A 13914-nucleotide genomic window follows, 5' to 3' on the forward strand; every position below is an offset into this window, starting at 1 on the left:
AAAAAGAAAAAAGCAAGAATCACTATAGTGTAGGAAGGAAAAGATAAAGTTCTATACAGTTTCTCACAACTGAATAGCAATTCAGTCTAATAATAAGGAATTAACATGCAAATAAAGAAAACACAACATCTGTGCCAGCAGAAGCATTCAGATCTTCTGCTGTTTTTAAAGAACCATCATCTCTGGAAGAGATGAATGGAAACTCAAGAATCAAAGCAAACTAAGTCCCAGGTCTCCTGGTTGTAAAAAGAAGGTCAAAAATAGATCCTGACTATACTCTGAAAACTCTAGAGTCAAGCAACAAAGAGCACTTTTTTTAAAAGCTTTTGGAGTTTATCCAAAACCAGTATTCCAGTATTTGAAGAACATGACTTGTAGTTCCTGATTTATGAGATATGGTATTAATCTTCCAGCAATATTCATCTTCTCTACTTCACTAAAGAGTTCAAAGAGCTTCAAGTGCATCCCAAGTTGTGAAGAGCTTTTTGCACGAAATACATTAACACAAATATTTATTTAGATGGCTCAGTTCACCACATTTTCAGAATCAGACTTTGATTTGTTATAATTGTATACTTAAACAGTATTAATTTTTTTCAGATAAATTCATTTTTTCATCCTCATACAATGATATCTGTAGTTCCTTACTGCTGGTGGACTAAAAACAGAAAAGTACAGCATAGCTTTTGAAATACATTATTTGCACCACAGTTAGCATCAGGATTCTGATTCTTTCCTCCATAAAACAGCTCTCTCATTTTCTCTTTACTCACATGCAAAGCTAAATACTTTATTCTGATATTTCACCACCCACTTCTAACTTATTTCTGAATACTTAGATAATATCAGAGCCTCTGCAATGAATATAGTTTCTTTTCAGAGCTAGATAGAAAGTAGGTTTTGGTCAAGAGTTCACCTAATGAATGGCTATTTCATTAATGAATACATTATTGTACTGAAAATCAGCTTTGTCCAAATTTTACAATTTCACTATGTCTTAACTCCCCAAGCTCTGAAAACAAAGTTAGAGGACATGTGCTTACTAAGCCTGGCTAACATCTGTCTCATGGCAAAGGACTGTCATCCATTAAGAAAATAAATATTCCATTTCAAAATAGGATGATTACTAGGTTGTTAAAAAAAAAAAATAAAAGGCTAGTTTTCTTCTCTGCAGAAAATCAGAGAGTCCAGTAATAAGAGTAAACTAAAAACCCCCTCTCTTCTCTTTCACCTGTTTAGTTTGAAATCAGCTGATATTTTCTTTGATACCTCTGATCTCTCATAGAAATTCACATTCTGAATCCTGGTTGCAAGCAGATAATGCCCAGATGGCAAGTATATRGCACATAAATTGTGAATGCCAGACCCTCCTTTTCAGCTATATTTTGCACTGTAACATCCTGAAAAGAGTGTAATAATATTATTAAAAATTACYGATTGCTACTGTCAGGCATTCTAGAGAAAGTATTAGCTTCTTTCCGTTGCCTCCTACAAGTCTGTAAGGTGAAGAAATACAAAGAAAAAAATGTTCATCTTTGATGTTGCAAGGCTGTAACTGAATCAGTGACCCAAAGTTCAAGAGGTCAYTGAAACAAAAGAGAGAAAAGAAGGAAAACAAAAGCCTGTTCACATGAAACTCCAATTCCACACTTTCTTAATGAGTTCTCAGAAGAGCCTTAACATCATTACCGAATTTTGAAAAAACCCCACCAAATTATAATGACAATTTAATACATAATAGACTAATTGCAGCTAAAGTAATSACTCCTTGGTATTCATATGGCATATTACCAGAGGACCTTAAATTCACAAATAATTGTAAAAAAAAATATTTTTCTTAAAGTTGATTTGATTGTTACTCATTAAATTCCTAGGGGGAATTTTGAGTGTAATTAAGTTCTGATTTGCTCCTATGAAAAAAAGAAAAAATGCTATCATGTTATCCATTAGGATATTCTCATTTTTCATTAGCATATTAACTAATAGATTATAARGAGGGTTTTAAAATGCTACTAGTTCATAAATTTGATAATGTCTACACAATTTTTTTTCATACAGCTTCTGCATCCTATACTGGACTTTTTTCCTCAGATTGTTTCTAGATTCTTTATTAACACAGGATTCATTTTTTGATAAAAATGTTTAAGTGCACAGTTTCTTTTATCAAACAGAGGTTCTTGCAATTCTTTAAAGATTATAATCCCAAAGTGGTCTGTATTGTCTAATTAGTTACTGCTCTGCAGTTTCTAGTTCAGATAATGATTTAGAGATGTGAAACAGCTCTGTGTCTTTCCTTTTGATATGGGTGGGTAGATATTATGTAGTGATGCATCTTATTTGTGCCTGARCTCTCAGAGGAGCTGAAGCACCACTGCATTATCTCCTGCACAAATGTCAGTACAGGTTGGACACCATGTCTTTCAGGACAAACCTCCCCAGACTGAGAAGATGTTATAATCAGACTGTTGTCACAGAGAGATAACTGAGCTGATTTTTATCACTACAGGGAGCAAATAGCAGTGGCACCATGGAGTTTCACTCAAAGGGATTCATGTTGTTGCAATGCAGATGGCACCTCAACTTGGTGGAATTTAAAGTTATTCATGAAGTGTAAAAGGAGAAAAGTCACCAAAAAAAGTGTGAATCCCTCAAGCAYACAGCCCACAGAAGCTGCAAAATAGTACAAAGTGAAAAAATGCATGGCACATGCAATCAATCAAAAGATTAGGGAGCATGGAAACACCAGCAGGGCATGTACAGTATGGACAAAAGGAAAGCACTGGCTCCATCAGCAACTCATGGGAGATCAATGGGTAAAACAGCAGCAGATGAATGAACTGTTAGCTTGAGAGCAAAATGAACACTTAAAACTGTTGAGTTGGACACAGATGCACAAAACAGTGTTGTATAACTGACAAGATTTATTAAAATAAAAATCAAAACAACAWAGCAGAACTGTTTTGATTATTAATGAACTGGTGCAAGAATAGATAGTAGCTACTGCAASAACAAAAAACATGAAGGGGTATTTAGTGAGTGAACTATTCCTCATGCAACTTTAKATTACTCAAAAAAGCCAAGTCTCATTATACATGCCTAAAGACAATGTCACACAGTTTGTTTCCAAATTATCTTAGTATTGCTGAATTAACAAAGAATGATCTCAAGRTTTTAAAAATTGTGCTAAAATTAAAAATCCAAGCAGAAATACAAGGGCCAGGTTGTTACCAGATGCATTAGTCACACGCTAACATCCAACTGGGAAAAACTTCCTTCCAAATGATGGTTGCTGCATTAACTCTATAAAATTAATTTAACTAATGTCATATCCTAGTGCACAAACATCCAAATAAGACTCTATCATTGCAATAGAGTCTATTATTGGAAGTTTCTGGAATTGGAGTTCTTTCTATTGGAAGAACTGGCTTGCTGACGATACCCAATCATATTTTGACCGAGAAGGTGATGCCTCCAGCATAGAGCTGTGACTGATTAATTACTGATCAGAACAATCCCATGCCCAAAATCCCATGTTGTTTGGCAGACAGATGGAGACTTCTACCTCTCTTTAGAGAGGTTTAGAGAGCTTCTCTTAATTCCCCATTCTTTAAATCTTGCACCATTCTGACCAGAATTAAGTCCATTTTTCAAGCAATTCATATAAGTGTCGCTTCAGGTACTTGTTAAATACYCAAGATATAAAAGCCAATTATTTTTTACACTAGACTGCACTACTAGCTGTTGTTCGCTTATGGATACCTCTAGCCTCACATTACTTTTTCAGCAGCAAGTAAAGTACATCAGGAGTGATTTAGTAGAGTAAACCATTTGCAGGTTTGTTGCACAGCATAGAACCAGTCAGAGAACAGAAGCACCGTACATTTGTGGAATGCTGTCTAATGAGTGCTGCACATACAAAAACATGTCTGTGAAGAACTCCAGGCAAACTTTGCCAAAACTTAGGCCAGCATTTTAGTAAATTAAAAGTTTGCATATGCATTTTAAGAAATTGCAGTATGGATTTTCATGAAGCACTAAGTAATGTGCTTAACACAATCGAGAAGGTAAAGGTATCTTTATTGCTTGCATCTTGATAGGATGGAGGGCATTTCATGCTTATAGCAGATATTTTTGGCAATATTAAAAAAAAAAAAGAAATTAATATTTCATCCTCTGGGAACAGGATAAAAGTTTTACAACTACTAGCATATTATTTTGGTCTTGCAACAACATGCATTTTGGGATCTAAACTAATTTAATGTGCTTTGGCTTATCAACTACCAAAAGAAAGTTTTTTCCTGATTAAATGGAAATAATTTACCATGTTACCTTATGCTTTTTTTTTTTAAAAATAATCAGCTTTATGTCCAACATAAGAATCCCATTTCCAGGAAAGCTTASTCCAAGTGTCTGGACATAAAAGGATGTCTTTTTAGAATTGCGCTGTGCAGGTAGCAGTAGTGTTTTGTTACCAAAAAAAATTTTGAGCTGCTATTTTCTGTGTTCCTGGGTCTCTGATTCTTGGCTTGAAGACAGTCGGTTCTTTGTACTCTGTTATTACAATGAGGTAACCAAAGAAAGAGAGTCTTGGTTTGAGACTGTCAGCTGTTACTAATCACTGCTCCATGGCTTGCTGTGAATCCCTGCTTGCATCTCCCTCCTGCTCTGCTTAGCACACATAAAGAAGATAAATTACTCCCTAGTTTCACTTCAAAAAGCATATTGTTTGTCACATTCCAATACTGTGAGCAAAAGACRGAATAATGCGAAGAGTTAAATGAGTATCTCAGCAGCCCCACAGCGGGGTCCTTCTCAGGCAGATGTGTTTCAGGAAATGTACTTTCCTATGGGTTCTTCAAATGTATCCTGGTGTATTGCAAACCTGAAAAGCAAGTCAGCTCTAATTTTCAGAACWCAATGCCATAATCCGGCAGTTTTCCTGCAGTAATGTAAGCATCACTGACACTCAGTAATGCGCCATCTAAGTGGAACACACTGGCTTATTTCATTTTCATTTTAACAGGAGGTGTTATGCTTCGTTGTTTATAAATATTTTAGCAACAGCAAGCMGAGTCTGGGGAGGTTTATGAAATCCTTCCCTGCCCTCAGTGACTCATACTAAGAGAGAGAAGAATTTTAAAGGAAGAAACATAGAACGGTTCACGTTGGAAGGGTCTTTTAAGGTCATCTAGTTCAACGTGCTGCAATCAGCTGGGACACCTTTAGCAAGATCAGAGTGCTCAGAGCCCTCTCCAGCCTGACCTTGACAATTTCATGGAGGAGGGAGCCACCAGCTCTCCAGACAAGAGTGTTACAACTCCCTCATTGCTAAAAAGTTCTTTACATCCAGTCTCAATCTATCCTCYTTAGAGCCATCACCCCGTGTCCTGTAATAACAGACTCTATTAAAAGGTCTGTCCCCATCTGTGTTACAGGCCTTCTTTATGTACTAGAAGTTCTAAAAAGGACTGAAAGGTTTTCCCAGAGCCTTCTGCTCTCCAGGCTGAGCAACCCCAACTCTCTCAGTTTCTCCTCAAACAAGTGGTGCTCCATCTCTCTGATATCTTTGTGGCTTCTGGACCTGCTCTATCTAACAGGTCCACATCATTCTTGTGCTGAGGGCCCAAGAAGTGGATGCAGTGCTCCAGGTGGGGTCTCRTGAGGGCAGAGTAGAGCAGGGAAATCACTACTCTTGACCTGCTGGTGACCTGCTCTTGACTTCTCTTGTCTTTTGGTGCTCGTGTCCAGCTCTCACCCCCAGCACCCCCGAGTCCTTCAGGGCAGGGCTGCTCTCGCTCTGTTCGTGCTCAACCTGGGCTGATCCCGGGGGCTGCCCTGACCCAGGGGCACCTCCAGMACTTGGCTTTGTTAAACCTCCTGATGCTCCCATGGGCCACTCCTCGAGCTTGTCCAGGTCCCTCTGGATGCCATCCTGTCCCTCAGGCATGTCAAACACCTCTCTTCTTGTGTCATCTGCAAACTGCTGAGGGTGCCCTCAATCCCACTGTCTTGGCATTGATGATGGTATCAAACAGTGCTGATCTGTGAGGGACACTGCTCTCCACTGTTCTCCATCTGGACATTGGGACATTGAGGGATTGACCAATAAAATTATTTGTGCACTGAAATAAGTGAGATAAGAAGAGAGCAAGGCTGTGGAATACCCTAACATGGAAATAGAGACTGGATAAAAGACTAGGATAAAAGACTAGGATAAAAGACTAGGATAAAAATTGCTGTAGGTGTGAACCTGAAGCTCTGGAAATTTCTAACCAATACTGGTGGCTGAGTCAGAATTTCCCTCTTGTATCAGAATGCTAAACTGATAGTCCAGGAAACACTTTCCAGAATGGATTACTGCCATATTTTTTATAACAATTAAAATGCACTGGAACCAAAGAGAAAGTTTCATAAAGTGAAGCTGTTCTATTGAAATAGCAGAATCAGTGATAAGCCGCAACAAAATGGTCTTCCATTCATTGTTAACTGAAAGGCAAAAATCACTGTAAAGCCACCAGAGATTATTTGGCCTCTCACATTTACATCATTCAATGATGTTCAGATATTATCATGCCATGGTTCAAAAACATTCTCTTTCTAAGGAATAAACTGTGGCTAAAACAGCAGGTATTTGCCAGTTTTCTGCCCTAGACACTCTTTCCTTCTGCTTCCCTTGAAAAAGTTCKGTTCACCTCACACAGTTCCAGGATGATTCAAAAAGTTAAACTGACAGAGAAAACAAACTCTACAAAACCCAAAGCTGATGGTTTTCTGGTGGCAAGGATGGGGCAGGACTGCAAAGCTGTGGGRCAAGGCTAGTAATTTAGGAGGTGCTTTCAGCCATTTAATTGGCTCTTTGAATTGTATTACTATATCCCAGCCATGGGTTTCATTAGTCAGCTTGGCTTAATCACGCTCACATAATTTTGGATCAAATACAACTGCTCATTTTTCTCTGAGATATTTACCCAGCATTCTTAACAGAACTGGAAGAAATAATATAACATCTAATTTCATTATCTAAACATTCATATTTTTAAAAAATATAAGTTAAATTGAGATTTGGGARGATCTTGTCTCATCAGTTTGTGTAYAAGAYATACAAAGCTGTATTTCAGWTGTGTTTTACATGCTTCAAAAGTCATTGGCGCTATTGATTTAATATTAATTAACTTCACCAATACATATAGTTCTTTGAAAATGCTATTKTCTTTTTTCTTTGCAATTTTATTATTTTACTGYTATTAAAAATCATATTCTAGAGTTTAGATAAAATTTGTATCCGATCTTGTGAAGGGCCCAATTATCAAAATCTAAATTTAACTTTTGTTTTCTGGGAATGCTCAGCCCCACACAGGACATGTTCAGCTGCTATCAGAATAAAGCTCTAGAGTTTAATCATGTTAATTAAACTCGGGCAACACTTCCACTGTCTTTACCTCACTATTGCTTTTCCTTACAAATTTTCTGTCAGCATTTTTTACCGTGACCTTGCACAGTGTTACTCATTTCCACAAATCCTCATCAACATACACAAAAGGGATTGTTCTCATGGTCTCACACTGAGAGTTTACTCATCACACAGTGCTTAGTGGATGTAGGGGGTGGGAGTAGCCTATTTGAGACTGCTTCATTAGGAGAGTGAAAGACAACCTTAAAGAAACAAAATTAGGGCAACACTCCTGAGTCAACAGTTGCCATTATTGCTGTTCCACCATAGGAGTCCTTAACAAGCAACTGCAATTTCCTAATGAAGAGGCCGTRAAAAAAGTAAACAGGAAAATAATTAGGAATAAAAAAGTGCTCTGTTCATAATGTTTTGTGTTTAAAGACTTACTACAAAAAGTCTAAAGGGAATTTATATAAAAATCTCCATTGGCAGGGAAGCGCCATCAACTCAATTCTAATACATTGAATAAGGAAAGAATTCATAATGATCATAGAAACCCCCATTTTTTTGTTTCCAGAAGTCAATACGTATAAAGTCCAGAATAGACAGTTTGTTCTACATACTAATTCAGAACTGGCTCATTATTTTGTTGGTTTTCATCAACATGTTGCTGCATCTTGCCAGAATCCTGCCCTGAGGTGTCCAATCCTATGCCCACAGATGGGAACCCCATGGCAGGGACTCCTCAGCCAGGGCTCTGAGCCCTCAGTCTCTCCTCTGCTGAGCAGAATTACCACTGTCCTGTGAGGAGAAGCTGAGGACTTTGGGCTTGTCCAGTTTGGAGAAAGGGAGGCTGAGGTGTGACCCCACTGCTCTCTGCAGTGGAAGGGAAGGGCACAGAGAGGTTCCCTTCTCCTGAGGAAGGGAAGGGCACAGAGAGGTGCTGAGCTCTCCTCCCTGGATCAAGAAAGGGCCAATCTGCAGCAGGGGAGCTTCAGACTGGACCTTAAGAATCATTTCTTTCCAGAGAGGGAAAAGTGTGCATTTTCCTGCATGCTGGAATAGCCTTCCCAAAGAGGTGGCCAATAACCCCAACTTGCCAGGGTTGAAGAGAACAATGCATTTAATAACTTTAATTTTTGGTCAGGCCTGAAGTGTAGTTGGCCTACGTGGTCATTCAGCCCCAACCGAACTGTTCTATATTTAAAATGCTCATCGTTATGCATCAAAATTAATTTAAAAGAAACAAAAAATTGAAGACATCAGGGGGRARAAGCTTAAAACTGCAAGAATTTCASTGTAGGAAACCAAACAYATAAACTACTTAGYTTTTTCAKWGATTTTTAAAGGGCAGCAAAAATATTCAGAAACAGGGACTTTTGATATGATAAGCAGTAGCTGAGCATTTCAGCAGTTTTCAAACTGAAATTAGGGACATGTAAATGTGCACAAACCCACATGCACACCCACKACTCCCAGTGACAGTCTTGCTCACTTTGAAGAAAGATAAAATCACCAAAGGTACCAGAATCAATCCTACATAATGACTATTTCTCCTCAGGAGGATGCTATTTACTTTGGAGTGTAAGAAAAGAGGTTCTGTTTAAAATCTGCTATTTATGGACTCTGGTTTKTTAGTGATTAATGTTGGGGCCAAATATAAGTCCAAGAATGTTTTACTGACTAGGAGATTGCACACAGAAGAAAGGCTTCAGTCTTACCAGCTGCTGGCCAGTTACTGTTGTGGGAAAAATGCATTTTCCATCTAATTGTGTAAATATGTATATTCCTTATTTCTAAAAGAAAAATTTAATAACACAGGTAGCAACTCTCAAGTAGTGCAATAGGAAAATTCGGCATAAACTCAAATCCCAAGCTGAAAAACTTATGGAGGACATTGGACTTTCCTGCAAAAAAATCAATTTATTCAGTTGTGCTAATTAAAAGGAGAAAGTGTTTTGAAGCTGTAGGACTTAGCACMGGTTCTACATTTCAGCTTTTAAGACAAGTCTTTGGATTTTATTCTTGAACAAGGAGATTCAAAGCTGTTATTGGCTTAAACAATACCTAAAGAAAACATACTCAGTATATTGTACATTTGATCTTCCAAGAGAACATTAGTGCACWCTTCTGATTAGTGTGCCCTAGTATTGTTCAAGGTTACACATAGATTATGTGCAGTATCCTTTCAATAACAAGAAAATAAAAAATAGCAGCAACTCTGGAATTGGTAAATTCTAGAATTCTGTATAGTACAGAATCATAGGTAGAATAGAAATAAATATAATTGATACAGAACTAGTCATAATATTTTAGCTATTTATGAAGATACATAGAATCAATAGTTCATGCCAATTTACAGAACAGTGATCAAGTCAGCTGAGTGATCAGAACTACCAGATCAAAAATTTGGAATTTTTAAACTTGTCATAACTAATTTTTTTTTCCTTTTGCCTGCATCTTTTTCCTCTCTTTTTCCTCCTGTAATTATATATTTCTCCTTGTCTTTCCTATATTCAAAAATAGTTTTGTTTCTTCTCTGACATCTTTGTTAGAGAACAACACAGCGCTCTCCTTTGTTTCCTGACACTCTTGAGAACTCCTTGTCACGTCTTTATTTCATCCACGGTGTTACTTCTCAAGGGAGGGAAGGGGCAGGTGGAGGAAGAAGACAGGGCTAAAGGCTTGGGTTTGTTTGCARTTTTACAGACTTATTGCCTGCCCCCTCCTTTCTTTTCTCCTCTTCCCCTCTCCCTGGCCTCCCTCCCTCCCCATCSACACTTAAAAAACCATTCCCATTCATGTTGTGTGAGCGCACACGCTGGGAGAAATTACGGGGGCTCTGCTCCAGGTCGCCTTGACAACTCGCAGGCATCCCTGTGCGTGGGGACTGGTGGCACGGCGAAGTTTCCCAGGCCCCCTGGGGAAGGGGAGGGAGAGGAAGAGAGGAGGCAGAGGTGCTGGAGCCAGTAGCGTGCGGAGGAGAGGGCAGCGAGAGGGATGAAAGGGGCACATACATCTCCCGCGGGACAATGGGGGTTTTGCTGGCCGGCTGTGAAAAGACACGCTGAGGATACAATGCTTTGTGACACATGAAAGCTCTGGGGAACCCTTCCAGGGTCCCATTCAGCTCTCAGAAACCTTGTCAACATCTTAAAATGCAAGGAAAACAAGACCTTTCATTTTCTCGTGTTTTAGAAACAGATTTTAAATATTATTTCGGGCGGTTGTTGTCGTTGGTGTGTTGGAAACTCTTGCAGTTCCCTGAGTTCCCACTAATTGCGGTGGGAGGGGAGGCTGCCCAGTCAGGGCTCTCAGAGGTGAGCACCCTCCTCCTCCTCACACAGCTTTTGTTCACCCTGGCTTTGGATGATTTCTGCTGTACACACCAAGAGCAGTTGCAGCTCAGGAAGAGAGGAATTGCTGTCCCCTGTGCTCAAGCTGAGAAATAATTTACGTGATCGCAAGAGCAGGGATGAGACTGAGCAGCCCAAAATAAGGAGCCATGCTGTCCCAGCGAGAGTGCCCACCAGGAAAACAGGCTGSAGAGAAACTCACAAGGACAAGAGCGTGACTCTTGCTCCCTGACATGCCCCTTTCACATGGTTCCCCACTCAATCCCTGAATCAGCCCAAGAAAGAATCAGGATAACAACATCTARTCATCCAGCGCAGCAATCTTTGCTGGCCAGATACACCCTACACTGACTCTTGGTGATTTTTTACTTAGTACAAAGAGTGAAGTACAAAAAAACATCAGGTTTGGTTAAAGCACAGGCAGGTGTGCCTGAGAATCTTCTAAGAGTGACACTGCTCAGCTTCTGGTCCCAATCTGATACCTATAGAGGGCAAAACAMTGGGAATGGTTCAAAATATTTATAGCCAACTGAATAGGCTAACATGCTCAGGTTGTAAAACAAGTTTAAAAATGGTCCTATCCAAAATGAAAACAAAATAGACTATTGTTGCTACTTTAGAAAAAAAAGTAAGAGCACAAATAGCTCCAATTAAAATAAGCAAAAATGAAACTGACTGGACGAGTGTGTAAACATTCATTTTTCATTTTGTTAGTTATATCTCATTTTAAGATGTGTATTAATACTTTAAAAACAAAATTTTTGGGAAATGCTGTCTGGGATAAATGCTGCACAACTCAATAGTAGATCTGAAATTCTCAAAAAATTATCAGCTTCATTTCTTGTCTTGGYTAACAGTATTTGCATAATTTTATATTTACATTACTTGAGGACTCTAAAAAATAACCACTTTTCCATCTACAAATAAGAGGGCTACAGGACTTCCTGTCTGTAAAGCTAAAGCTAATTGTTTCTTGCTGGTTCTTCACCATTTTCCTCACAGTATTTCAAAGCATAAATGTAAACTTACCATGAACAAAATCATCCGGTTTTGCAGATGGAAAAGCTGAGTAGAGAAATGAAGGATCAAATGCTTCAAATTTTGGATTTCAGTATATTGCTGTATCAGTAACACTTTGTTCTTCCTATTACAATGGCATACATAAATCAAGTAATCCAGTGTGAGAATCTAGTGGTGTTCCCTTGAACTTTCTTTTGTGTTACAAGTCTTACTGGCTCTAATGGCTGCTGCCAAAAGGGCAGAAAATTAAAAAAGCTGAAATGACAGGGTAAGTAGGAAGCATGTGGCTGGTTTTACACTTTGAAGATKTGACCAGAGCCTGGGGCATATCCTTGATCTCAGATGCATCAGGACTGGAGCACTTTYACTGTAGTTCCAACAGGAGTTATCTCCTACTTTAGAAGACAGGCAGAAGAATGACACACCGATAGTGATTTAAAAAACATTTCGTTTTGCCGGGCCATGATTTGAGTTTTATATTTCCATGTTGTTTACAGRCCTGCAGTCCTTTTGCCTTATTTTAAATGCTTTCTCCTCTGAGAGAGACACCCAGAGCAGAAGGGGATCAACTTTAGTCACATTTTATTTTTTCAAAGGTGACATCTATGTAAATGTGTAGGCAGTCCATGAAAGTATGGGTTCGGCAATTCCATACAGGAGGAGATGATAAAGCACAAAAATCTTTCCTGACCCCTCTTTTCATTCTGCACTTTGAAAGTTTGATTGTAACAAATAGCATGATCACTGTTTTGAGACAGGTGGCACAGCCCTCCAGATGGAGTATGGGCAAATATCGAGGAAAGGGAGCAGTGGGACTTGTTAAGGAGAAGACCCAGCAGAATTAGCTGCACCTGCTGGAAAGAGAAAGAGCATTCCCCTTTCTCACAGGCCTCATGAGAGGACATTGCTCACAGTCCACATTCCTTCTCAGAGTCTCAGAGCTCTTCCCCTGGCAGAACTGCACCTTCATTTAAARGACACATTGCAGCCATTCATCAGTGCAATCTAATTAACAAACTCCATAAAGAGACATCTTCGTGAGCACCTTAATGTTCAYAGTTGGGACAGAGCAAAGAATTAGAAGTGATGTTGCAAGGTGTTCCAAGTTTATGAAGGACTTGTTCATATATTGTAAGGATTTCCTGACAAAGGCTAGCAGCATTTAATCTCTTTTAAACTCACATGGCTTGGGCAGAGGTAAACCGAGGTCTTTCCACTGGCGATTAAAGAAAACTGTTCATGCATGTTAATTGTAGCAAACGTTATCAACACTACTCAAGATATTCTGTTTCCTATCCTACTATTACAAATTACATGCTGCACATTTTTCAGGCTATGGTAACTACAYTAACCAGAAACCATGAATTGTCTCACTGGGACACAGGGAGTGCCACACTGCATCAGACCAGCAGTCTTGGCTTTTAATGGAGTGCTAAGAAAGCACACAAATTTGTAACTMCTGTAATAGAAAATTGTGTGACTAGGGGCGGAATGGGAGGACACTGGCAATATGAGTTGCCAAATGGGACATCTTGCTTTCACTGCACTGATCACCAAAACTCTTCCCACCCAAMTATTTTCATCATGCTTAGTTCAATTCTTTACTCACAACTGTATCAGGTGAATGTCATTGTGCTTAAATTTACCAGGAATTGCTGCCCTGGATAGCAAAGCCTCGGGGAAGATGGGAGTCCGAGCAGTGGTCTACTACATGAGCACTACAATCATTGCTGTGCTGATTGGCATAATCATTGTGGTCATCATCCACCCCGGGAAAGGTACGAAGGAAAACATGCACAGAGAAGGCAAAATTGTGCAAGTGACAGCAGCAGATGCCTTTCTTGATTTAATCAGGTATGGCTACAACATTCCATGTTTTCTCTACCAATAGCAATGACTGTAATATTTAGATTCACAGGAGAAAAAATGTATAGCATTTTATAGAATGACTGCATAAAATTGCCAAATTTATTTCAACTGTGATATCAATATCTCTAACCCTTACAATGCTATAAAAGGATACATGGATTAATTTCCAAATCAAACTGTTGCAGGGGAAGAAACTGCTTTTAATACTGAAAGAGTCTTTCTTTCTTTCTTTCTTTCTTTCTTTCTTTCTTTCTTTCTTTCTTTCTTTCTTTCTTTCTT

The 13914-nt window shown here is 38.9% G+C and overlaps 1 protein-coding gene across 1 annotated transcript in view; it reads left to right on the plus strand.

Annotated features, from left to right (window-relative positions):
* SLC1A3 (solute carrier family 1 member 3) overlaps nt 1–13914 on the plus strand; it is a 63396-nt gene that overhangs the window by 30642 nt on the left and 18840 nt on the right. Inside the window, exon 4 of the mRNA XM_057364676.1 lies at nt 13416–13620. Coding sequence (XP_057220659.1) covers nt 13416–13620 — 205 coding nt within the window. The remainder of the gene's footprint in view (nt 1–13415; nt 13621–13914) is intronic.

Source organism: Malurus melanocephalus, unplaced genomic scaffold (assembly GCF_030028575.1).
Source record: "Malurus melanocephalus ecotype Western Australia unplaced genomic scaffold, MMel_1.1 scaffold_41, whole genome shotgun sequence".
In the NCBI taxonomy this organism is placed as follows: Eukaryota; Metazoa; Chordata; class Aves; order Passeriformes; family Maluridae; genus Malurus; species Malurus melanocephalus.